The 25,417-nt window shown below is 32.5% G+C and overlaps 1 protein-coding gene across 5 annotated transcripts in view; it reads left to right on the top strand.

The window, feature by feature from the left end:
• The window catches only part of LOC105481766 (dachshund family transcription factor 1), a 510,299-nt gene that overhangs the window by 372,059 nt on the left and 112,823 nt on the right, over positions 1-25,417 (top strand). For 3 of the 5 annotated variants that reach the window (XM_071081253.1, XM_071081252.1, XM_011741507.3), the window contains 4 exons: positions 1,350-1,505; positions 1,910-2,082; positions 15,054-15,189; positions 17,877-18,011. In XM_071081253.1, the coding sequence (XP_070937354.1) occupies positions 1,350-1,505; positions 1,910-2,082; positions 15,054-15,189; positions 17,877-18,011 (600 nt within the window). The remainder of the gene's footprint in view (positions 1-1,349; positions 1,506-1,909; positions 2,083-15,053; positions 15,190-17,876; positions 18,012-25,417) is intronic. The other 2 variants (XM_071081254.1, XM_011741508.3) reach the window with 1 other exon arrangement.

The raw sequence follows: 25,417 nt of genomic DNA on the forward strand, positions 1-25,417 counted from the left end.
GTTATGAGAACAGAAATAAGGTGTATAAATTTGTGAATATGAAAAGAACTTTTATATCACAGTGTAGGAGCAAGCTGGAGAAATTTCATTTATGTGAGTCGTTTCTGCATAAAGCTATAAACTTTTTTAAAACCAAAAGCTGTCATGGTTTCTTGTAAAATAATAAAGATAATAAAGATATCCATTTTAATTGATTCTTTTCATTGTTTAATAAAATTGCTTTGTTTGATTGCTGAAGAATTTGAATTGAGTTTTCATTACCCACTTCTGAACAATTTACTCTAAGATCCAGACAGTATTGAGCTAATGAGTTTGAATTTATATTGAACCTTAACTGTCTTCATGAAGTAAATGGGAAAAAATCATGGCAGTAACTAAGTATTCTTCATTAAGAACTATGTCATAGAGATTTTACAATGAGGCTTTTAGCAGAGTTAAAGCATCAAATTGGAGTTTTACCAACTCTGCTGTTTCTATGCATATTATATGAAAATATGGTTTCTTTTTTTAAGAAATAAAAAAGTCATGAGCTAATAGAGATATTACTGAAATTTCCTCTAAGTGGATAGTTTGTATTTTCAACAGATTCAGTTAAGGAATAAATTAATATTGAATTAATTTAATTTGAGAGCACATTGAAATTGAAATGATTTATAAACACCTTCCAAGGAGTATTCTAATAAGGTATTTCGTGAACTTTTAAAATCCAAGGAATTGCCACCAATATTGAAATGCAGGTCCTCAGTTGAGTGACATTGACATGGAGACATAAATGTATATTTCTCTTTATTGAAAACAAGTGATGTATTTATTCATACAAACATGCATGCATATTTAATTTTTGCTTTGGCATTATATTCTATAAAGTGATCTTTTGTGTTCTCTGTACAATGTCTAACCAAGCTGGACATTTAATGGCTCCATTTTTAGGATTTGCTGTGTAACGAAGTTAGGCACTTTATTTGATGCCTAGGATGTCATTTACTACAAGGATAACTTTGCATTCTATAAATATTAGTGTGTTTCAATTCCAAGGAGTAATTAATTATCTAGTTAATGTAATAGAGACAATTTAATATTAAGCTGGATAGCCAACACAGTATTAGACTCCACCACTAGGTTAAATGTTGCAGAAATACTATTTTTTAAAATTTTGAGATCCTATATAAGAAACAGAAAATCAAAAAGAATGTGCAGCTTAGGGGAAATTTACTTACCTCAGCTTATTTCCCTAGAAATCAGTTTTCCAACTCCAAATGTGATATATTTTTTAAAACGTCATTTTAAATTAGTCGTTTTAAGATTTGGAATAATATTATATCCAAGTAATTTATATTCATTCCCCACAGGCAGCAGTGATGGTTCCTGGGATAAGGAAACACTGCCCTCTTCCCCATCCCAGGGACCTCAGGCCTCTGTAACCCAGCCCCGCTTGCCTGGAGCACGTAGCCTTCCACTTAGTCATCCTCTCAACCATCTTCAGCAGAGCCACCTTCTGCCAAATGGTACGATGGCATTTTTTAGCATTAAAAAATCGTAGTTTTAAAAATTGTAATTATCAGTTGGCAAAATAAGACATAATACAGAGATATACTATATTTACATAACTAATTGGGATAAGTTAAAAAACACCCTAGTATTTTAAGCAAGATTCAGACAGATTACAGGAATAATATAGCAAAGAATTGACCATTTGTATTAAACACAGGAAAAGTTAGGAAATGAAAAACCATGGGACCGAACCAAATAGCTATAAGCCTAGTTTCTCTGAGTAGTGAGTGAAATTTTTGCATAAGAAGAGGAAAAATATTTTTTCTTTGACTATCATTATTAGAAAACTTTTGAATGTTTCAATTTTTAATGATTTATGCCCTCCAGAGCAATGATGATATATGTGCATTTTTTATAGGACTGGAACTTCCTTTTATGATGATGCCACACCCTCTAATTCCTGTCAGCCTACCTCCAGCGTCTGTCACCATGGCAATGAGCCAGATGAACCACCTCAGCACCATTGCAAATATGGCGGCAGCAGCACAAGTTCAGAGTCCCCCATCCAGAGTGGAGACATCAGTTATTAAGGTAATTCTTTTTTTATACAATTATTTTGGCATGTTCATCTTAAGCCACCATCTATTAATCCATTTTTCTTATTCCATAAGTACATTTGAACTCTAAAAAGCTAAGTGATAGTAAATAGATTATTTAAAGAGTAGCAAGTGGCCCCAGGGGCACACTACTTACTTAGGCAGGCTAGGGTTGCTTTAAATTCTCTATATATCTATTAAGATAGAGAAAAACATAGGACATTAAATGTTATAGTTCAAATTGTCTGTGTTCTTACATGGGTAGTTGTGTGTATGTGTGTGTGGTGTTATGAGCATTTATGTGAGGAGAATCAGAAGACCAGAAGGGATAAATTCTGCCACTTTCTAGCTCTGTCACCTTAGACATGTAATTCAATCTTCCTGATTCTAGTAAATATCTAATAAAGGCATAATCTAGTGTGGATTATTTTGTAAAAACTAAATGAAGTAATAAAATTGGAAGTTTCCACACATTCAAAAATACACTAAATTGAAGGTAACATTATTGTTATATAAACTTCATATGTGCATATATACACAATTCTGTCTCCTCTATCCGTGTGTATCTGTGTGTGTATGTGTGTGAATTGTATGAGTTTTTATATATATATATATGTATATATAATCTTTTTCCTTTATATTATTTTAAAATGTGTACTTAAATCAAATTATTTTAAGTGCATTGTCTGATTGGCCAAGGAGTAAGAAATAACAAAAAATTAAGAATAGATTATTGATTTTTAAACTAAGTAAAAGATATTTTATGCTTCATGATCATTATTTGACATTACAATTATCCCATTTTTCTGAATACAATACACTTAAATTTTAGGGTAGCCTCTGGAGCACATCTTATATAAAAGGCCCTGTTACTACTTACATACAATGTTGAGTAATATGCAAATAGGAATTTTTCTCATGTTAAAGGCTCTAAAAACAAAGATATGTCCCAGATGCTTTGAGCAGTTTCTGTAGTATCAATACCAGAGGAAAAATAACCCAAAGTCTCACAGAAGACCCGGATCAACTACTCAAAGATCGCCACCTGAGAGAACGCCAGTGAGTGCCACATTGATCTCAGCCAAGGAACTGATTTAAAAAAAAAAAAAAAAAAAAAAAGACCTTTGAAAACTCTTCTGTAAGAGGGAAATTGTTACCAGATTATTCAATAAGCAAGATACCACTGTATTGTTTGATTTATGATGATATTTGGTAATAGGTATTATTGAGAATTAAGCACTCTGATTGCCTCGCTCATTAAAGTTATCTAGAAGAGGACTTTGGCTGAGGGAAAAATCCATTTAAGTCTACTCATCATTGTACTCAATGGCTACTTTAAGCAAACGTTACAGGGTACTAAGTATTAATTTATACAATGTGATTATTCTCATTAAAAATATCTGGTTGTGATTACTATAATCATCTCATAATATTAATTATGTAATTTTTACTTTCAAAACTGGTAACTATTTAAAATCTCTCATTTAGGTAAGATTTACATTAATAAATAAGGCAAACATATAATAGAAGAGCAGATTTTAGCAGTTTAAAGTCATAATGGGTGTCTAAGTTATGACCTGTAGCTAATATTTGCATGAGGAATGGCTTACATATTCCTGCATCCAAAAGCCTTTATTTATATCAGGATATTTGATTTATTTTATTTTGCAATATACATATATTTTTAAAAATAGTTTGCTACTTGCTAATTAGAATACTTGGGGGAACTCCTTTTAATAAATCCTTGGTTGTCAAAGTTTCGATAAGCAGGAGGAAGAAGTTGAGTTTCCTCTGGGAGAAGTCTATAGAAAATAATTTGGGACTCAATGATTGGGAAGTCAGAAACATTCCTGTGTTTTCTTAGATTAAGTTTAGGAATGGAAAGGAGGGGGGTATATGAAGAAAGGAAGAAAATACACAAAAAGAGAAGAAAACGAGGTCGCTTTATGTTTTGAAACATGTGCCAACGCCTACTAAGTCATAGAGATATCTCACTTCGTCTCTTGTTGCAAATCTTTTCAGAAACTTGGTTACATGCGGATTAAAGGGAGTTGTGGATTTTGAATGTGTTGATGTAAATGGTAATAGTAGCAGCCAAATAGGGAACAATGGCTGTAATTAAGAATGATTATAGAAAGTAAAATCTGATAGTTTTTATTGCCAACATCAAAGTGAAATTCAGTTGGCTGTTGTGGAAGGGCGGAAAGGCCCATTTTTATCATGGCACCCTTATTTTGTGAGACAGGCCATTCGCATAGCTTCAAGTTTGATGGTGACAGGTAAAGATTACTGAAAGTAAACACATTTTAAGAAAGGCAGGAGATGATTCTAACAGTTTTAGATGCTTAAAGGCATCCACATAACCTGATAAAAATCAAGTGAGTGTCCTCAGAGAATAAGCGTGAGGAATAGGTCCTCTAAGAAGTTCTAAGTATTAGAGAGAACAAGTTAACAAATCAATCTGTCTAAATATATATATTGGTTGACTGTGTAGTTCAGGCAGAGTTTAGTAAACTCACTTAATAGATGTTAATTAAGTTTAGTTTTGGGGAAGTTTTTATTTTCCTCAAATAAAATGGTAGACTCTTACATCCCCTGTAACAGCATTGGACACATGTGGGTAACTAGAATAGGGACTACACATTGGTTTGCCTGGGAAGATTCTATTAATAAGTGTGAAGGTCTGTTGCAAGTGAAGTGTTAAATATCAAAGAAGATTGAGCCCATATCTCGGAATTATAAAGCAACTGGAGAAATAGCCTTTAAAGAGAAAATAGAACTTTGAGAGATGTTCTAAAAGTTGGAATATACCGTTTACATTTTTTGAGAGTAATGACAAGACTTAAAACTGAACCTAAATGCAAATGGCAATAAGAATTTGTAGGACAAAGAGAAGCAAAAATATAGCTTTCGGAGTTACATATTTTAAAGTATTCTTTGTTTAGCTGTTTCTATGAAGTGAAGGAGCTCCAAAATTTTTTTCCATAACATATCTTCAATGCCAGGACATTAAATGGAGCAGGGTCTGAATCCCCAAGCTTCCAATGTTGGGTGAAATCTATTCTGCTGCTGGTTTTTATGACCTGTGAGTTAAGAATGGTTTTGCATTTTTAAGTGGTTGGAAAAAAATAGAAAGAAAAATATTTCATGACACATGAGAATTATATGAAATTCAAAATGTAGTGTTGGTAAATAAAGTTTTTCTGGGGATACAGCCACATCTAAAGTTATGTAATGTCTATGGCTATTTTCACGTACAAAGACAGAGTGGATTAAAATACTTGCTATTTAGCCTTTTACCAAAAAAGCTTGTCGATACCTGTGTTAGACCTCTGATTAACCCAAACCCACGTGAATCTCAGACTATGGAAAAGTGAAGCAACTCAAACTAAACTCTCAAACACAATAGAACCAAGTAGAAAAAATAAAATAAAATAATTGAGAATTTACGGTTGAAAGAATTAAAGGCACTGAGGAAAAGAAAACTAGATAGATGAAGACTTTCCCACTATGGCATTGTTATTTGCTTTACATGCAAGTGTCCATGAAAGAGTCTGGTCTGCTAAAGTACTAAACTTAGACTTTCTATGGCTGGTTGTATTGAGTATAATCAAGATTATTTTGAGGAGGAAATTTACATATACTCTTTAGACAATAATAATTCTAATTAAAATTCCCAGTTGTGTGGATATATGCACAATTCCCCCTTCTCTCTCTAACTCCCTAAATATCTGCAGAGATATATTAAATAATTACAAACTGTACCTGTATTAATTTCTTATGTGTCAGTGATGCCCATATACTTTTTCTGTTTAGTATTCATAGAACATCAAGCAACTTAGACTTGAGATGTTATGTAATTCAGCTTCCCCCATAATGGAGAAATAATTCCCACATCCTTCTTACTCATTTTCATATATCTAAGCTTTTGTAGGATGCTTAATCTATTTTCAGCAAATTTAAGAGTGAGAAGTATATTCATTAATCAAATTAAAATTTGCATCTCAATAGCTTCTACCTTAACTTGGTTATATTTTATTGGAAGAAAACTGTCTGCTAATTCTTCAGGGTTCTAGCCATTTCAATATTTAAGCCCTCTGGTTCGGTACCTATAGTGTTTCTGTTTTCTAGGCCAATTATTCTAATTTGTTCTGACTATTCATCTTTTTGGTTGCCTTCTTTTTATTGAAGTTACCCTCTATCCCACCATCCTCTAGAATTGAATTGTGCAATGAAGAGACACTAGACATCAACCTCAATTTGGACAATAATCTATAAATCTAGTCATAGTTCTTAAGATTTGTTTGGTAGCTGAATGTCTGACTCAGTAAATTTCTTGCCTTTCTGACATAAAATTCTGTTAAGCCAGTTTTTCTTCATCTTTTATTTGTGTTAGGAATTTTTATTTATCCACATTAAGTTTTTTAGTTTCCATTCCGTTGATTTAGGGTCTTTAGATACTTTGGAGTATTAACATCCCAAACTATCACATTAGCTATTTATGCCACCTTTGTATCATTTCCAAATTTTAAAAGGATGTATTCCTTTATTACCTTAAATGATTGAGTAAAATAAACAATATAAATCAAGAGATCAATTTCTCTTATCATTGGAAAATTCCTAATAGGTTGAAATGTTCTATTAATTGATTATCTTAGGTATCATTCATTATGTTACCCAAAATTCTCCTGAATGAATCAATATTTTTCTCAGTTTTTATTTAATAAATTCACAATGTTGTAACGATTTTGAAAAGAGCATCCTTGCTGAAATAGAAGTAATATTGAAAGAAAGAAAGGCAGCATATTTTAGTGATTTAAAGCATGTGTTCTGAAAAAAGACTACTTGGATTTGCATTTCGACTTTATCACCTCCAACCAGTGTGACCATAGACAAATTATTTAATATATTTGTATTTGTATGTAATAACAATACTACCCCATTAGGTTGTCATAATGATTAAATTACTATTTATATAATCTTTGGAAGTCTTTCTATACCGACATGATTTTCATCTTATTACTATTTTGTTTTCTCTCCAAGTATCCAAAATCATTTGTCTAAAAGTAAGTTCTAGAATTTTGCAGGGAATCCCTGTCAAGCTTGTGAAGTATAGTCATAATTCTATGATGAGACCTCTGTCTCTCTGACTGTCTCTTTTTTTTTTTTGTTCTGCTCATTTTACCTAATAAAAATTTTATACATGACTTTATTTTAGTCAAGGACTTTTGGGGTTTGTAGTGCATAGTATGCAAAGCAGATTTTTAAATGCATTTTAAGATTTTTTTCAGAGATAATGTAGAATTGTTTTTGAGAAATATGACAACATTCAAAGTACACTGCATTGTTAGATACACATCTTTCTTCCTATGACACATTACAGTTTTCTGAAAATAGGGAATATGACTTAAATTTGTCAATTTTCTTTGCTGATCTGTTATGTGTCTCCGTGTGTGTCTCTGTGTGTGTGTAAGAGAGACTTTGTGACGTTCTCATTTAAAGAATTAAACATTGAAAAATGCAATTTATAATTGTACTCATACTTTAAAGTAAGTTCTTAAAATACTATATTAAGAAATAGGACATTACTTGCATGAAGTTTAAAATGTGAAAAGATTATAAAAACTACAACCAGAGTGACCTAATTCACAAAGCAGAGTGAATCTTAGAGCAATGTGACATCATGTACTTTGTTTGTTTTTAGTTACAGAATCGTTTATTCTTTGTACAAACATAAACATCTCCGAGTGTATGCAACACTTTTAGACATAAAGTTTTTTCCCAAAAATTTGTTTAATTTTACTTGGTTTTAAAAAATAATTATGTTCTCTTTAGGTTTATTTGAATATTAATATTAAATATGAAAAAAAGATGTTAACCTAAAAAAGAAAGTATTATAACACAACCACCACTAATAAAACATCCAGACCTTGAAATACATTACATGTTTAAATTCATGATTTTATAATAATACTAAAAAGAAACTCATTGTTCATATTTGGAGAATTTTGGGGGAACGGATGTTTATAAAGTACAATAATGGCTTAAAGATAAATACTTGGACGGGATCAAGCATTTTTCCTGCCTTTTCCATAAAAACTGATCCTAAGAATAACCAAATGATTCATGAGGTAAATTTGGGATCATAGAAACCTTCTAGAAAATAAGTGTGTAGGAAATTGCAAGCCCTAATGAAGTGATGAATTGCCGCCATGATCATCGGTGGTGGCTGGCATCATAAAAGGCAACCAACCAGACATTACGCTCATTATAGAAGCATGAAACACCGTCTATGAAGTAATCGTACCCCCACATCAACTTGAACCAAGCCCCCAGATGTCACTGTGCAAGAAACTCAAGGGTCAAAGGAACATCGGAACGAATGAGACTCATCAAGGGAACTGCAGATGAGAGGCTCATAGTGGTGGTGGCCTGTAAGAACATACATTTGTGCCTTGCTACTTTAAACGTTGACTTTAAACATTTATCATGCAAGAGAGATTGATGCCTTTAAAGGCAGTGCTGGTCAAATCAGCACTTACCTTTTTTTCCTTGCTGTTCTTCCTTCACCTCTATATCCCTTGCTGTAGTAAAGGAAGAAGTCCTACCTTTTAATTAAGATGCCAGTATTTATTGTCAGATGGCTCTGAATTATAATTCCTGAGTCAAGATTTTATTTTGTTGCTTAAAGTAACTTTATGTTATCAAATAGCAACCTAAAAATTTACAAGGCTATGTGAATTTTCATACACACTTGGGAAAAATGTAGTTCCCTACCACCAATGAGTAAGTGCAAAAAGACAACAGGAGAATAAAATTAAGTTGTTTCAGATTATATTAAGTTGTTTCACGGGGCCTTGCCAGTTTCATGTTTAGAAAATTTGAGTATTTTTTGAGTTCCATAATCAAAGTTTTTTTAAAAGCTATGTGCATTATTGTTTGGGGCTTCCTCAGCTATGGAATCTTGATTTAGGTTGCCTGGTCCTTAACCAGGTGTAAGCAGGTTAACATCATTGACTGTCTCTTAAAAGTACTTTTTAAGCATTTTTCTGAATACAGGATTCCAATTCTGCTATTTGTCTTCTTTGCACATTTTTCCAAAACAAAGGAATTTGAACAACACTCTTTGTGTGAATGATGTTGCATTTCACTAACTACATTTACCAGGTGTGATACATGCTCCATGGGGAAAATAATTTTTGTCAGTTTTGCTTAATTTTATATAACCAGAGCCTAGATCCTGCCTGGTACATAGTAACTGTTCAGTAAATACTCATTGAACTAATGTATTTAAGCCTGAGTTTTCTTAAAGCTGAGAAATTTTGTTTATATAAAGTGATGGTCAACTTCATCAATTTTATAAATTAAAAGTTATATGAAGATAACATTTAGGCTGGGCACGGTGGCTCATACCTGTAATCCTAGCACTTTGGGAGGCCTAGGCGAGTGGAACACTTAGACCAGCCTGACCAACATGGAGAAACCCCGTCTCTACTAAAAATACAAAAAATTAATCGGGAGTGGTGGCAGATGCCTGTAATCCCAGTTACTCAGAGGCTGAGGCAGGAGAATTGCTTGAACGGGGAGGTGGAGTTTTCAGTGAGCCGAGACTGTGCCACTGCACTCCAGCCTGGGTGATAGAGCAAGACTCTGACTCAAAAAAACAAACAATAACAACACAAAATTTAATATTACAAATTGTCTCCTCACTTCTGTATCCTATTCAGTTAGGGAATCTCTATTGAAAAACAAAAAATGAAGAGAATTAAAAGGAGAGCAAAATAAATAAAAGGTAAATGAAATCATCCTTTAGAGAAATGAGTTGTGATTATACTTACCCTAAGAAAATATTTTAATTCAATAATATACATTCTTAAAGTGGAGAGGGGGCAGCTGAGATAATGCAATTTTAAAATGTATAATTAATCACGTGTGTAGTACTGAACATTTTACACTTTCTATTTTAGAATTTGAGTACGTTGTTTCTGAATTCTATTTTTGATTCTGAATTATCCTACAGACTAAATACTTCTTGTTCTACCCAGAGGCAAAAATACAGCTTTTCCTTTGTTGTTCTTCTGTTACTATTAGTTTATTAGTATGACCTTTTTTTCAGTGAAAGAGTACTTCTCTTAAATTTTCATTTATTATTGTGGTGAGTTTTATAAAGATGGAACTTTGCAAAAGATTGTGTTTTATTGATTAGTGAAGTTGATGCAGGACTATAAAGGAGTGTGTTGAAGTATTACATTAAATATTCTTCCTCTCTATCCTGCTTCAGCCCCTTATTGGAGGTTAAAGGGTATTACACAAATGAAATGATAAATCCAGTTTACATAGTTTTCTTATAGACATTGAACGGCTTCTTTCTTATTATGTCTGAATAAAACTCATTATCTATTTTGTTTCAGTAATAATTATGAGATTCCCTCCTAAGCAATTCTTTATTGTCTCCATTATTCTCCATCTTATAGAATACTCTGGAAAGGCAAGCATATAAATATGATAAAAGAATTAAGCTGTTGAAGTAAATTAATTTATTGTGCAACAATGTATTCAAATCTTACTTCCTCAATGGATTTTACTTTAATGAAATTCTTCAAAGAACAATACATTAGGTTCCAAAGATTGAAATTATACATTAAGTAAAATGACTGAATATGTTGTGTGTCAATTTATAGAAAGTTTCAATTGAATAGTTAAGCTTTTAAATCATAAAAATTTGCATAAATTAAAATATTTTCTTCAAATAACAGTATTAATTGTCCTTGTATCCTTTGTTCTTGAACACAAAACTACAATTAAAGCAAAAACTAAGTTAAATGTAAATTAAATACTATAATTTTACTTATACATATTTACTGAGCTTTAAATTATGCTTTTAAAATGCATTTTACATGAAGATTTTAATCTAATTTATTTTTACTTAGTATATTATATCTTTTTAAGAGTATTTAGGATGTGTAAATGAATAATGGAACAATTCATGAATTAAAGGGTTGATCACAGACAACTTTGACATTTAAGTACATTGACTAATAAAGCATTTTTCTAGTTATATGGGAAATGTTAAAATAAACAAGGAATTATTTTAATGGCATAATCATTGTTTCCAGAGATTTACGCATTAAGTATTTAAACATTTTATGAGTTAAATATCTCAGAAAAATTATATTCTCATGCTTTCCATTAGCACTACTAAGAAATCTATTATGACAGGAAAATCAGACTTGCAAAATCATTTTAGAGAGACTGATTTATTTCAAGATTGTACTTTATGTCTGTTCAACCAAACATATGCATTAATATAATTATTAAGAAAAATATTAAAATTTATTGATAGATAAACATTGATGTGAGTGACCTTTGGAATAAAATAGAATGGTTAATTTGGAAAATTCTGTTAATAAAAATATAGCAATGCATTTTCTTAAATATACACCATGTATTTCTGTGTAACCCAAGTGTTAACAGTTAGATGTATTAGGAATTAGCTCTAAAGCTTAGACAAACTATGCTTCTATTAGAATTTCAAGAAATCAAGATTAGACTTTAAGAGTATATATCTCTGGCTATGTATGCAGTTAGCTGCAGTATTGTTTCTTAATATATTTATACAAATTATAAAGGAGTTCTACATATATAACCTTATGAATGCATCCTCTATAATAAGTGTGTAGATACTTCAAAACCATACAAAACTAAACTTTTGAATTATGGCTGGCTACACACAAGACAAGATTATCCTTTGATTTGTGATTACAATGATTTAATATGAGCATATTGCCATTTGAAGCTTCTTTATAGTTTAGGGTAATTATAATTAGAAAACAGGAAGTAAGTTTTGGCATCCAGATGTGAAGTTTCTGCTCTTTTAAGTCATATACATGTTGTTGTTGGTGGTGGTGGTGTTTCGTTTTGTTTTGTTTTGAGATGGAGTCTCGCTGTGTCACCCAGGCTGGAGTGCAGCGGTGCTATCTCAGCTCACTGCAAGCTCCGCCTCCCAGGTTCACGCCATTCTCCTGCCTCAGCCCCCCGAGTAGCTGGGAGGAGGCGCCCGCCACCAAGCACGGCTAATTTTTTGTATTTTTAGTAGATACGGGCTTTCACCGTGTTAGCCAGAATGGTCTTGATCTCCTGACCTCGTGATCCGCCCGCCTTGGCCTCCCAAAGTGCTGGGATTACAGGCGTGTCACCACGCCCACCCTACATGTTTGTTTTTTAAAACTGTTGGTCGTTTGTTTGCCTTAGACGTTTTAAAAGCATACATGCTTCATTTAGTTAGTTTGGAAAAATAACTGCTAATACATTCGTTTTCCATGTTACCTGTGATAAAGATTTCAAAACATCTTAATCTGCAATCTGTAAAGTTGGATTCCGTCTTTCTGTAGTATCCTAGCGTGTAACAAATGCATGCATGTTATAAACTTATCTAAACAAGTTAGTTTTAAATTTTAATATCTGGGATGTGTGTGTTTGTCTTTGCCCTCCCCCCCTTGTTTTCTCTCTCCTCTCCCTATCTCTTCTCTCTGTCTCTTTCTCTCTCTCCCTTCCACTTTCCTTATTTTCGTATTTGCAGTATTTCAAGTGGAAACCCCACATAACTTGAGATGGAAAATATATTGCGTGTTGCTTACGTTTACCTACATACCAATTTTGCTATTTGCAGAAAATAAAGCACTTAATTGTTAATCTCTGAATAATTACGGAAAAGGGCTAATGCTTTTTAGTGTAATACTAACAATACATCTGCCTTCTGTGGCAGTTTATTGTCTTTTACAGAAGCCTGTCAGCACATATTAGCCCTGTCCAAAAACTCTTAAAGTTCAGCAAGTAATCATTACGACAAGATTCTAATATGCATTGCAACTTTTGAGATTAAAATTTAATTGACCTCTTTTTTTCTTTTCCTTTACAATATTGTTTTGTCATGAAGTTTCTTATAGCACTTTTTTTTTTTAATTCCATGAAATATATGTTAGGAAACCATTTTATGACATGGATTTGGGAAAAGGGCTTGGCTATTTTTTTCTGGTTATTTTCATTTTATTTGTCATGGTCTTCAAAATGAAGTCTAACCATATCTGTTGAAGATGTTTATTGGCAATGTACACCATTGAAAAATTAAAAGAGTGTGACTAAAGTACAGCTCAATCTTGTTTCCATATTAAAATAGGGAGAGCTTTAAAAAATACTGAAATCTGGGTCCCATTTTAGTCTTAGTATATTAGTTTTGTAGGGCCATTATAATAAAGAACCAGAAACTGGGTAGCTTAAAACCACAGAAATTTATTGTCTCACATTATTGGAATCTAGAAGTCCAAAATCAGGACTTCATAAGGGCCAAGCTCCCTTTGAGATTCTAGGTAGAATCCTTTGCTGTCTTTCTATAGCTTCTGCTAGCAGCTGGCAATCCTTGCTATTCCTTGGATTGAAGCTGTATAAGTTTAATCGCTTCCTCTATGGTCACATGACATTCTTCCCTCCTATCTTCACATCTACTTCTAAGGACACGAATCACGTGGGATTAAAAGCCACCCTAATCCACTATGTTCTCATCTTAACTAATTATGTCTGCAAAGACTCAGTTTTCAAATGCATTCATATTGATAGGGACCAAAGGTTAGGGCTTCAACAAATCTTTTTGGGGGACACAATTAAGCCATAATCCTCAGTAAACCAGAATCTCTGGGAGTGAAACTGAAGCATAAGCACATTTAAGAACATGCCAGGTGATTCTGATGTGCAGCCGGATTTCAAACCATCACGGTGCTGATGGAATCATTTTGACCAAAGATGAGCATGATCATCATTCTCACTGGCAGTACAAAGCCTGGAGCCTCCTCTTTGTTTTCCATATTAAGTTAACGTTGACATTTTGGAAATATTAGCCTCCTACAGGCCAATTACATTTTAGATTTTTTTACCTCTATTTCATATTTGCATATCTTCACCCTAATAAGGAATAGTGTACTTATTATTTATGAGTACATTATACATCTACATACTTTATGTAGTTTTCTTCCACACTTTTTACTATTTATTAACTATTGCAAAGGCATCAAGACCTGTGTCTGTTAATAACTGATGGTATAAATATTTTGCTGCTCAAAGTAGCAAATGTTCACCAATGGGTACCTTCTTTCTTAATCTGTAATTCCATTTATAATAGCTAATTGGAGACATTTATATAATCTACTTACAGATTTGTCTAATGGAGAATGCACAGAACTTGGAGAGGGAGGTATGGAATGACACAAGAGTGTTGATATAAAATAGAGTATCAGAAAACACAGTACCAAATTTCCCTGGGACATAATTGATACATGTTTCATAAATGTGCCCTTAATACATTTGTGTGGTTGAGTTGAAGCTAGATGTGGTAGGTACTCTGAGAATTATTTAAACCAAAGAAAAATATTCCAATATGAAATAATAATCCATTTCCGTGATGCCTTAAAATGTGACTGAGTATGTCCAGAGCAGTGCCAGGATGGAATACTTGTTACAAATTCCTCTGGTATTATTATTATGGTCAGTCATGTTGATAATGTGTTTATTACATGATCTTTAGATACTTACGGAAACACGGGAATATATTTAAAGATTTCTTCAAAATGATAAATAATACTTCTTTGTTCTCCAAGACCTTTGTTGTCTAATGGGTTCTTATTTGGATATTTTTGGGTGTCTTCTTAGGGCTTACTTTTTCTCCAGAGTGGATTGACATTTGCCATTACTGCAGTCGTGCTTGCCTGTAGAACCATAGTTTCATAAATCATCTTTTTCTACTTTATTTGGCTTTGCTCAAGATAAATGTATCTTTTAGTACAGTTAAATGCTGATGAAACAAAGTGTTTATTCTCTTTACATTTCTTATTGTATTGAGAAAACCAACATTCATTAAGTAAAAGTTCGTCATATTTAATGTCTTTTCTACCCTCCTTCTCTCATTTGCTGGTGCAGGAGCGTGTTCCCGATAGCCCCTCGCCTGCCCCCTCTCTGGAGGAGGGGAGAAGGCCTGGCAGTCACCCATCATCACATCGCAGCAGCAGTGTGTCCAGCTCCCCTGCAAGGACTGAGAGCTCTTCTGACAGAATCCGTAGGTCTTATACTTCTACTTGTCACCATTTTAAACTTTATTAGGGTTCAGCTGGCTTTTCTAATCAACATGCCCTCATTCCAAATAGATCTCAGATGGATCATGTTCTGAAGCTCTGTAGCAATAGCCATCTCTCAAAATTATGTTTCCCAGTTCGTAATATCATCAGGTATGATACTACATTAACAGGTCCTGATATAAATTTCCTCGCTTCGATGCCACATATAAAGATTTGAGCTATGAAACAGAGAAAATAAGTAACCTTTTGGATTGGTTTCTGAAGTAAACACAACCAATTCTCAAATATCTAGTGTCTTGGTACACTGTTTATAGATTATTCAACATCATTCCTCAAATACTACCCGGCCATTTTTGTAATTCACTGACTTTTAAATTTTATCCTTGTGTTAATGGAGATATCCACAAAGAGAAATGAGTTAAATTCAAAATAATAAATTTTAAAAACGTACATTTGTAAGTCATTCAGGTGATCAATGAATTAAAGAATTTGAAATTAGCTAAGTTTGAGAGTTTGAATTAGTAATAATCAATAATGCATACTATTGCCATATATTGTTATTATTAAAATTTGAAAAGTAGGACTGTATGCTATTTTATAACATTTTCACAATATTTAACCTTGGTACTTATGACCAAGAAAATGAAGAATAAAGTTAAAATGCCATCAAATTAACAAGTGATTTTTGTGTCTATACAATAATCTCAGATTGTTCTTTTGATAAATGACTATATTAAAAGAGAATAACTTGTTTGATAAAACCTATATATTTTCCTTATTTCCAGAATTTAGCTATTATTTTATGCAATTAAGTTTATAGCATAAACTTCATCTAATTATACAAAATTTGTTTAAGTTATTTGGTTGTTGAGAATATTTTCATAATAGGAAAGCATTTTCTAGAAAGTGACTTTATAGGTTATAAAGGAATGTATGCATAAAGTGAAAATTGTTGATCTGGGAGCTATTGAAGTGGATAATTTAAAGATTAAGTTAAATGCTATGTAAATAATTATGAATAAAAGATAGTCAATTATTGGCAATTATATAGTTCAACATAATACTAAATATATATACTTGCTTTGGCCTGCCTGAAACTTATTTCCTTAATTTTATAACTTTATACACAATTTTAAAATAGTTTTCAAATAAAATATTTACTGTATATTTTTATGGTACGTTGACCCTAGAATCAGAAATTTAATGATAAATATTGGCTTCATTATAATATATTGTCATTGGAAAGGTGCTGTCCTAGAGAAAAAAAATTTTTTTGGAACAAAATGAAAATGATGGACAGATTGGGGAAGATTTGAAAGAGTTTTGTTATACATTCATGTTATTTTATTAATGGTTATATTATTTTTTTAAATTTTTGATAGAAACAAAGGAGACATTTTTATATGCCTGGATGCCATAATTGTTGAAATGGAAATACATCCACATTCACACACATAGCATATATATGCGTATGCATACACATATATATGCATATATGTTACATATTACTTTAAAATAATTTTAGAAAATTTTCAAATATACAAATCATTCTTATGCGTTTGTCATCCTGATTTACCTCGTCAATCAACCAATCAAGGTCTCTCTGAAAGTGGTATCTCAATAAAGGCATAATGTTACCTAGGGCTTCTATCATAGATTTAATACAACTTTACTCAGATTTGTCATTGTTTACCTTCTACAAAGAAGAACATTATTTTACATAACAGAAAAATGATCAAAATCAGGAAGATAACATTATTATAGTACTAAAATTTGAACTACAGTTTTTATTTAAATTGCACTGGTTTTCCCACCAATATTTTTTAAAGTAAGATTTTTTTTTTTCTAGGTACAAAAGCCAATCTATGACCACACACTACAATTAGTTGTCATATTCTCTTAGTATTATTTAATCTGGAACAGTTCCTTAGTCCATTTTGTCTTTCAGTAACTCTTTTTTTTTTTTTTTTTTTTTTTTTGAGTACAGGCCAGGCCATTTATTTTGTAGAATGTCCCTCAGTTTGGATTTTTTTATGCTTCCTTTTGATTAGACTTAGGTTATGGATGTTTGGCGAGAATCACACAGCTGTGATAGTGTGTCCTTCCTAGTGAATCATTTCAGGAGACACACATTTCTACAATGCCAGCAATAACTTTTTCACTTTCTTAAGGTGGTGACTACCAGGTTTCTCTATTGAAATATTACTTGTCATTGTTGTGGTTTACCTTTGGAGATAGTGAGTGTCTGGTGAGAAAATATCTTAAGACTATGCAAGTATTCTCTTCTTAACCAAACTTCCACTCACTAGTTTCAGAATTATCCCTTGATCCCTGAAACAATTATTATTAATGATGTTTGCCAAATGGCAATTTCTACTGTATTATTCTTATATTTTAAAAATTTATATTTTCCAGATAAAAATCTTGTTTTATGCAAAATAAAAATAAAGTGAAGTGATGTCATTTTCAGTATTTTCTGCATATTCTGATGAATTATCATGTTATCAGTTATCACAGTGTTTTTAGGGATAGATTACAAATTTAAAGTTAGACCATTATATTAATATGATATTTACTGTTGAGTCCAAAAAGAGTTTAACTGACTTATTGGAACCTTGTGTGTTATGGTGTTTTTGTGTTTTCTTTTGTTTGTTTTCGGGTATAACAGCGGTCCATCAGAATGGGTTGTCCATGAACCAGATGCTGATGGGCTTATCACCAAATGTACTCCCTGGGCCCAAAGAGGGGGATTTGGCTGGTCATGACATGGGACATGAGTCAAAAAGGATGCATATTGAAAAAGGTAATGTATGATTATATATTCCTTGTTTTTCCTGATTCAATAGATTTTAGAACTAAATTTTAATCACAGAATGAAGTCTGTCTCTACATTATGTAAAAAAAAAAGTATATAAATGTTTTTAAAATCTACAATATAAAGTACAAATTAAACCTATTCAACAAAAAAAAAGATATGAATGAAGACCTGCTGCACTTCTCTTATACAACAGGTAAGTTACAATTTAGTTACCATTACATTAAAAGAAAAAGTCCCAATTGTTATTTCTCAGTTCCTAAAGGATCTGCTATTTGACTTTTTCAATGCCTTCAGGGTCACTGTCATTTTACTTAGCATGATATAACAATAACAGTATAAAAAGGGTTATTCTGCCTTCTTTTGAATTAGAAAAACAGTTTATAGACCAATAAGGAAACAGAAATATATTTTATATGTCAATGTACTAGTAGTTGTCAAAATAGTTGTCAAAATATACCAAGAAAGGCCAGGTACTACATAGCTAAAAAAGTTTCTTATATTTTGTTAATGTCAACCAAACCCATTTTCACAGGCAAAATGTGTATTTTCATGCCTTATTTGATAATTCCATGAAAAAATCAAAATATGATTTTAGTCAGCATATTAGAAATTTATTCTTGGAGATGCAAGTATATATTTTCAAATTGTGAGTGTTAAATTGTGAATATAAGAATCTTCCCACCTATCTTTTATTTTAACTTAATATTTTCAAACTTTATAAATATAGATAGGATAATTTGCTTATCTTTTTTTGACAAAGCCATCAAATAATCAGTGTTGTGAATAAGGATTATTTATTTGGAAAACAAAAGGGACACAATTAATCAGCTGTCAACACGGAAAGGAAATAAAATTGGGTATTTAAATAATTGAATAGGAATAAATGCGTGGAGGGAGATTAAGTTAAGGAGGGGTACCTTCTTCCCACCAAAAAGACTACTCACAAAAAAGTAAACATGCTTACATAAAACATTTACTTTTCAGCATAAAAATAGCTCTGCTAAATCCCTTAGGGAGAAGGAATATATTTCTACAAATTAGATTATTTGAGTTATGGAATGTCAGTGAGAAAACACAATCAAGGTACTAACATGTTAACATCTAGGCATAATTGAGAAATAGAGGCATTAATAAAATTTTTACGTTATTTATTGTGAAACTTGATATCAGGTGTTATTTAATTAACTATTCTAATGCAGTGCATGACTAGGTCAGATGGTCTCTAAGTTTTTAACTTACATTGTTTTCACAACCTCTTCATTGGCAATAAAGAAGAATGTCATATATATTATCCATCATATTATTTTGACCTATACCTTTGATATTTAATCAAAAATCCATGCATAGCAATATTGTAAAAATTAGTATAGTGGGGCTGGGTGTACTGGCTCACACCGGTAATCCCAGCACTTTGGGAGGCTGAGGCGGGCAGATCACGAGGTCAGGAGTTGAGACCAGCCTGACCAATATGGTGAAACCCTGTCTCTACTAAAAATACAAAAATTAGATGGGCGTGATGGTGCGCACCTATAGTCCCAGCTACTTGGGAGGCTGAGGCAGAAGAATTGCTTGAACCCTGGAGGCAGAGGTTACAGTGAGCCGAGATCGCGCCCCTGCACTGCAGCCTGGGTGACAGAGTGAGACTCCATGTCAAAAAAAAAAAAAAAAAATTAGTATAGTGGTAAAACATAAAGTTTCATCGAAGACTCAAGTTTTAAGTAATGATATTTAAATATAATAATTAATTTTACGGGTTTCACAATCATTCTCCACTAGGGTTGAGCTAAAGAATAAAGCCCTACAGAAAATTATTTGAGTCACTCTTTTCTCAATTTTCCCTTACATACTATTTACCAAGTTTAACTTGGGATGCCTAAGCAGGAAGTTAATTTATGTTATATGATGAATGTCAGGATATTAGAGGTAAATTCTCTTGCAGCACCATGGTAGAGAAGGGCTAAGAGAAATATACAAGTCCAGAGGTGGTAGTGAAGAGAAAAATACAAAAGGAATGACCAGTACTAAAACTGGAATAACAAATCTCACTAGAATTTTTGGTGGAGAGCTTTGTGCAACATTATCCTTTGAATTGACCTGTATTTTTCATAACTATTCCTTTTTCATATGTCATTATTTCAATCCATTTATTATTATTATAATTTTGCCAACATGGAGCATTTTTTAAAATAATATACTAGGTTGATTTAGGCATGTTTTAAAGTATTTGCTTTGTTATTTGGAAGTTATTTCTTCATTGCTGTCCTTCCACTACTAGAATGTAAGCTGCTTAGTAGTCATCTGTGTACTGCATTTGCTTTAAACAGACTAGGCAGTCTTTGAGTGCATACTGATCTGGGCTGAATTTCTAGAAGATTCTAAGAGACAGACAAGAGTTGAAACGACTGTGGAGATCACATGCTTTAAAGATTAATAGTAAGGCCAAAGGTGAAATTATCTGACCTTCAGAAAGCACGTTTATATGAAACACGTTAGAACATTCTGACCACGAATATACATAAACACTTACTATATCACTAATGGTACTTACATCAAGGTTTTCTAAATTGTTTTGCTGTACGAACAAAGTCCTTGACTGTAGCCCAAAAGTTTCCCAATATTTTGACGTATATTTTATGGTGACAAATAAATTTTTAAGATTCTTCCTAGAAATGTGAAACTATCATTGATTTCAAATGTGTATATGTAATCCCAAAATTTTGATAGATTTTGATACTATTCTAGTAAGTGTTTTGTTATGGATGCTTTTCTCTTGTGTGTACTTTCTTTTATCTAGTTTTTAGCATAGTGAATTAATAGTAAATATTCATGGGCTTTCTAGATTGTTAGAGACTACTAAATCAAAAATTGTTTTCTTTCCTGACAACATTTATCATGGGCCTCATAATATCCCTGTAACTTTCCTACAACTCATATCTATATCAAACAAGTAACTTTATTTAGAGATAGATATTTGTGGAGAAATTAATTGTGTGTTTATGTCATTTTAGGCTTGAACCTATATTTAATTTGCTGTCTGCCAACTAAATTATTCAAAAGGCAATTAAATCTTTAGAAAACACTGATTCCAAAAATAGATGCCAAAATTTATTTGTATTCTGAGAATCACTGTGGTCTGAAATCTTAAGCATCAGTAACTTAAACATTTTATGTTCTTCTTAATATTAAATAGCTATGGGTTTCATTCTATCAGCCAAAAAAATTAAGTCACCATTAGTTGAAGGACCAGTGGTTTCAACTACTGAGTAAATTCATTCCATTTTAAAAATAAAGAATGCTCATACAGGGTTTTGAGCTTAGGGAGAGTATAATTAAAGCCTACATATATATATTTGGATATGAACCGACATATAGGTTCAAGCCTAAAACTTTTTGTTATAAATATATATGTGTGTGGGTATATATATATATATATACACACACACACACACAGAGATAAATAATAGACCAAGTGTGGTAGCTCACGTCCTGAAATCCCAGCATTTTCGGAGGCCAAGGCAGATGGATCACTTGAAATCAGGAGTTCAAGACCAGCCTGGCCAACATGGTGAAATCCTGTCTCTACTAGAAATACAAAAATTAGCCAGGCATGGTGGTGGGTGCTATAATCCCAGTTACTTGAGAGGCTGAGGCAGGAGAATTGCTTGGACCTGGGAGGCAGAGTTTGCAGTGAGCTGAGAACATGCCATTGCACTCCAGCCTGGGCAGCAAGAGCGAAACTCCATTTCCAAAAAAAAAAAAAAAAAAAAAAAAAAAAAAAAAAAAAAAGAAGTGATAGATATATAATACCTTTGCAGTCATCTCAAGTATAAGGAGACATACTTTTAAGATTAAGAGAGATACTTCAATTAAACTCAGGAGTTTGTCAAAGATATATGCTTAGGAAAACTTTGGGATAGCACATAGCATGGCTTTAAAAACAACTGTCTTTCAGCTTTTCCAAACATCTGGAATTCTCAAGAGCATTCTGTGTTTTGAAACATTGCTGATCTTTTGCCTCATTCTAAATATAGTGGAATAGGCTGTAATAATTGACTTTTGTGGCATGTAAATAGGCTCACTGTTTCTTGATGCTGGATCTCTCTGTTTATCCTCCACACATTTGTCCACTGATGCTAGTTTACAGTGTTGCTCTCTCATGCATAATTTGTTTTGGTTTTTCTTAAATTGCTGCTACTTTCTTTCTTTCTTTTTTTTTTTTTTTTTTTTTTTTGAGATGGATTCTGGCTCTGTCGCCCAGGCTGGAGTGCAGTGGCCAGATCACAGCTCACTGCAGGCTCCGCCTCCTGGGTTTACGCCATTCTCCTGCCTCAGCCTCCCAAGTAGCGGGGACTACAGGCGCCCGCCACCTCACCCGGCTAATTTTTTTGTATTTTTTAGTAGAGACGGCGTTTCACCGTGTTAGCCAGGATGGTCTCGATCTCCTGACCTCATGATCCGCCCGTCTCGGCCTCCCAAAGTGCTGGGATTACAGGCTTGAGCCACCATGCCCGGCCAAATTGCTGCTACTTTCAACAAATTTTGGAGCATACTTCTTACCTTGCCTGTAATTCAATATGTGCATTTTTGTTATTATACAATTTATCTAATTTTTGATTGATCAAAAATTATATATATGATAGAGAGAAGCCTATAATACTAACTTCTTCCAGTTATAGAAAACTTAAGCATTTATAGTTGGGACTAACTGTTGCATATCTAATTTGTGTTATTGTATTTTGGTCTTGGAATAAGTAGTCCAATGTGAGATAATCAATGAATAGATATTTACTGAAAGCTAGATATGTGAATGAAAACAAATGAAATGCAAATCAATCACTCTTTCTGTGTCTCTCCCTTTCCTCATTAAAATTATACAGATTTTTTTCTTAATATGTACTTTCTCCTACACATAAAGCTTTTCTCTTCATTTGTTTTCATAAGAAATGAGAAAACTTTCTTTCACTGGTGACAACTTCAGGAGACAAACATTTTAGAAGCAGGACTAATCTGAGAGAGGCAGAAAATCCAGGGGATTTGCTTCAGGCCATAAAGCACTTCCTTTGTGTCATATTCTGCTTGGTGGGGAGTGCTCAAGATTTCCAATATTCAACATCCTTGTATAAAAACTTTTCATGTTGGTAATCTAAAGCGAAGGACAGAGCACTAAAGGCAATCAAGTAGTTAGCAAACCGGCCATATTTGGCTTTTTGTCTCTTCTTTATATTTTAGTCTTAGCATCCAACCTTATGGACCATTTTCATACAAAGCCCTTTTGAAAGAAAATTATTGTGTATCACTTTTTTCAAGTTTTTGGAAATAATTTTTGAAATATATTTTTATTTGTGCATTTCTCATTGTTTAAAATTCCTAACTTAAATCAAGATTGAGTCTTCAAAAATGCAGTAACCTGAATGGAACTACAGGTCATTGTGCTATGTGAGATAAGCCAAGCACAGAAAGACAATTAGCACATGTTCTCACATATATGGGAACTACAAAAGCGGATCTCATGAAGGTAGTAGATTGCTGGTTTCCAGAGGCTGTTTAGAACAGTGGGGAGGAGAGAGGATTAGTGGGTCCAAATACACAGTTGGATAGATGAAATAAGACATAGTGTTCAATAAATCAGTAGGGTGACTATAGTTTACAGCAATCTATTGTATATTTCAAAATACCTAGAAGAGAATAATTTCAAATATTTCTAGCATAAAGAAAAGACAAATATTTAGGGTGATGGATATCCCAATTCTACTGATTTGGTCTTTAAAAATTATATGAATGTCTTAAACTATCTATGTACCACCAAAATATAGACATCTATTATGTATCAATAAAAAATTATAAGTAAACAAACAGTTTTTTTCTTTTAAATTCTAGATAGATCATATTCAAATTAATCAATACTAAATATTACATACAACAACTTTATGGGAGCCTGTTAGTATCTCCTGGATCTATATATAATTGCATAGACTAAAAGCCTTTATTCTTTACAATTTTCTATATTTTGATAATGTTAACACATATTATGGGGCCATGAGTATTTTCACTTGTAAAATTCTCTAACACACAACTTCTTCACTTTTACCATCAAAATATATTTTTTATTGCCACATCTCAGTCTCATAAAATATTCTCTGTAAGTATTACTTACCTAGGTGATTTTCCTCCTCAGTTTCCATGCCTCAGAAATAAGCGTTGAAGTTAGTGCCATCACTTTTAGTTCTGTGATTCATAACACTGGACAACAACAAGTTTCTTTGGATCCCAGAGCTCTTTCTTAAGTAGATGGCGGATTTCATATACAAAGCCATAGCTCAGCTTGCTGAAGACACTGGTTTCATTATTTTATGAATTATTTCTAGGAGCAGAGCTTGTAATAATATTTCAATGACAATTGAAGAAAATACTTACAGTAGTAAGATATTCATAACAGCCCTGTAATGATGGGTAATTGGTATAAAATATAGACTTTAATATTTATTTTCTTTTTACCCATGCACCTTGATGACCATCACGTCACACTGAACTTTCAAGTTTCTCAAACATTCTCTGTCCTTTCCTGCATGACTTCTGTTTGTTTCCTTACATGGGCTATGTATGCCTTCTTATCCACTAGTGTTCAGTCCAAACTTCTTCAGGGCAGGAACTTTACCTTCTCACCTTCTTTGTATACTTAGCACAAGATCTAGCATTAGTGAGTACGATAAATTTCTTTTCAGAGTTAAGTGAGATAATGTATGTCTGGAGTGCTTGATGCATATAAATATCCAATGGAAACCATTACTACTATCAGGTTAGCTAAAGAGTATGTGACTTGATTATATAAATTGGAAAACATACATGCTGTAAACCTCTGAATTAGAATATTATCTATTTACAATTCATAATACTACAGTTATCATGATTTACATTTGACCCCAAATGGGAAATTTGAAATTATAATATTGTAGAGAGCACTTTGATTATATATAGCTAGAATGTAATGTGAAGAGTTTGGAGGAAAGAATTGCCAAATTAACTACATTAATCAGTTATTTGATATGTCAATGATTGTATTAAAAATAGTCTTCATTTATTTAATACAATTTCAATAAACCTTGAATTCATTCAATAAATATATTGAGGAGAAACAAATATGTGTGGCTGTGTAAATCACATGTGATTGTGGGTATTAGATATGGATAGGCTACAAGAGAGTGGCTTAGAAATCAAATGAGATTCCTTCTGATGGGTAGGAATTCTGTCTTTGAACTACTCACAAATGCCACTTGTAAAGTAAATTACTACAGTTTTACATAAAGGTTACATTTCTCAGGAATTTATCATGTAACCAATATGAATATTATATTTAAAAATAGAGTCATTTGTTAGTGTCAACAACATCAATG

Source organism: Macaca nemestrina, chromosome 16 (assembly GCF_043159975.1).
Source record: "Macaca nemestrina isolate mMacNem1 chromosome 16, mMacNem.hap1, whole genome shotgun sequence".
In the NCBI taxonomy this organism is placed as follows: Eukaryota; Metazoa; Chordata; class Mammalia; order Primates; family Cercopithecidae; genus Macaca; species Macaca nemestrina.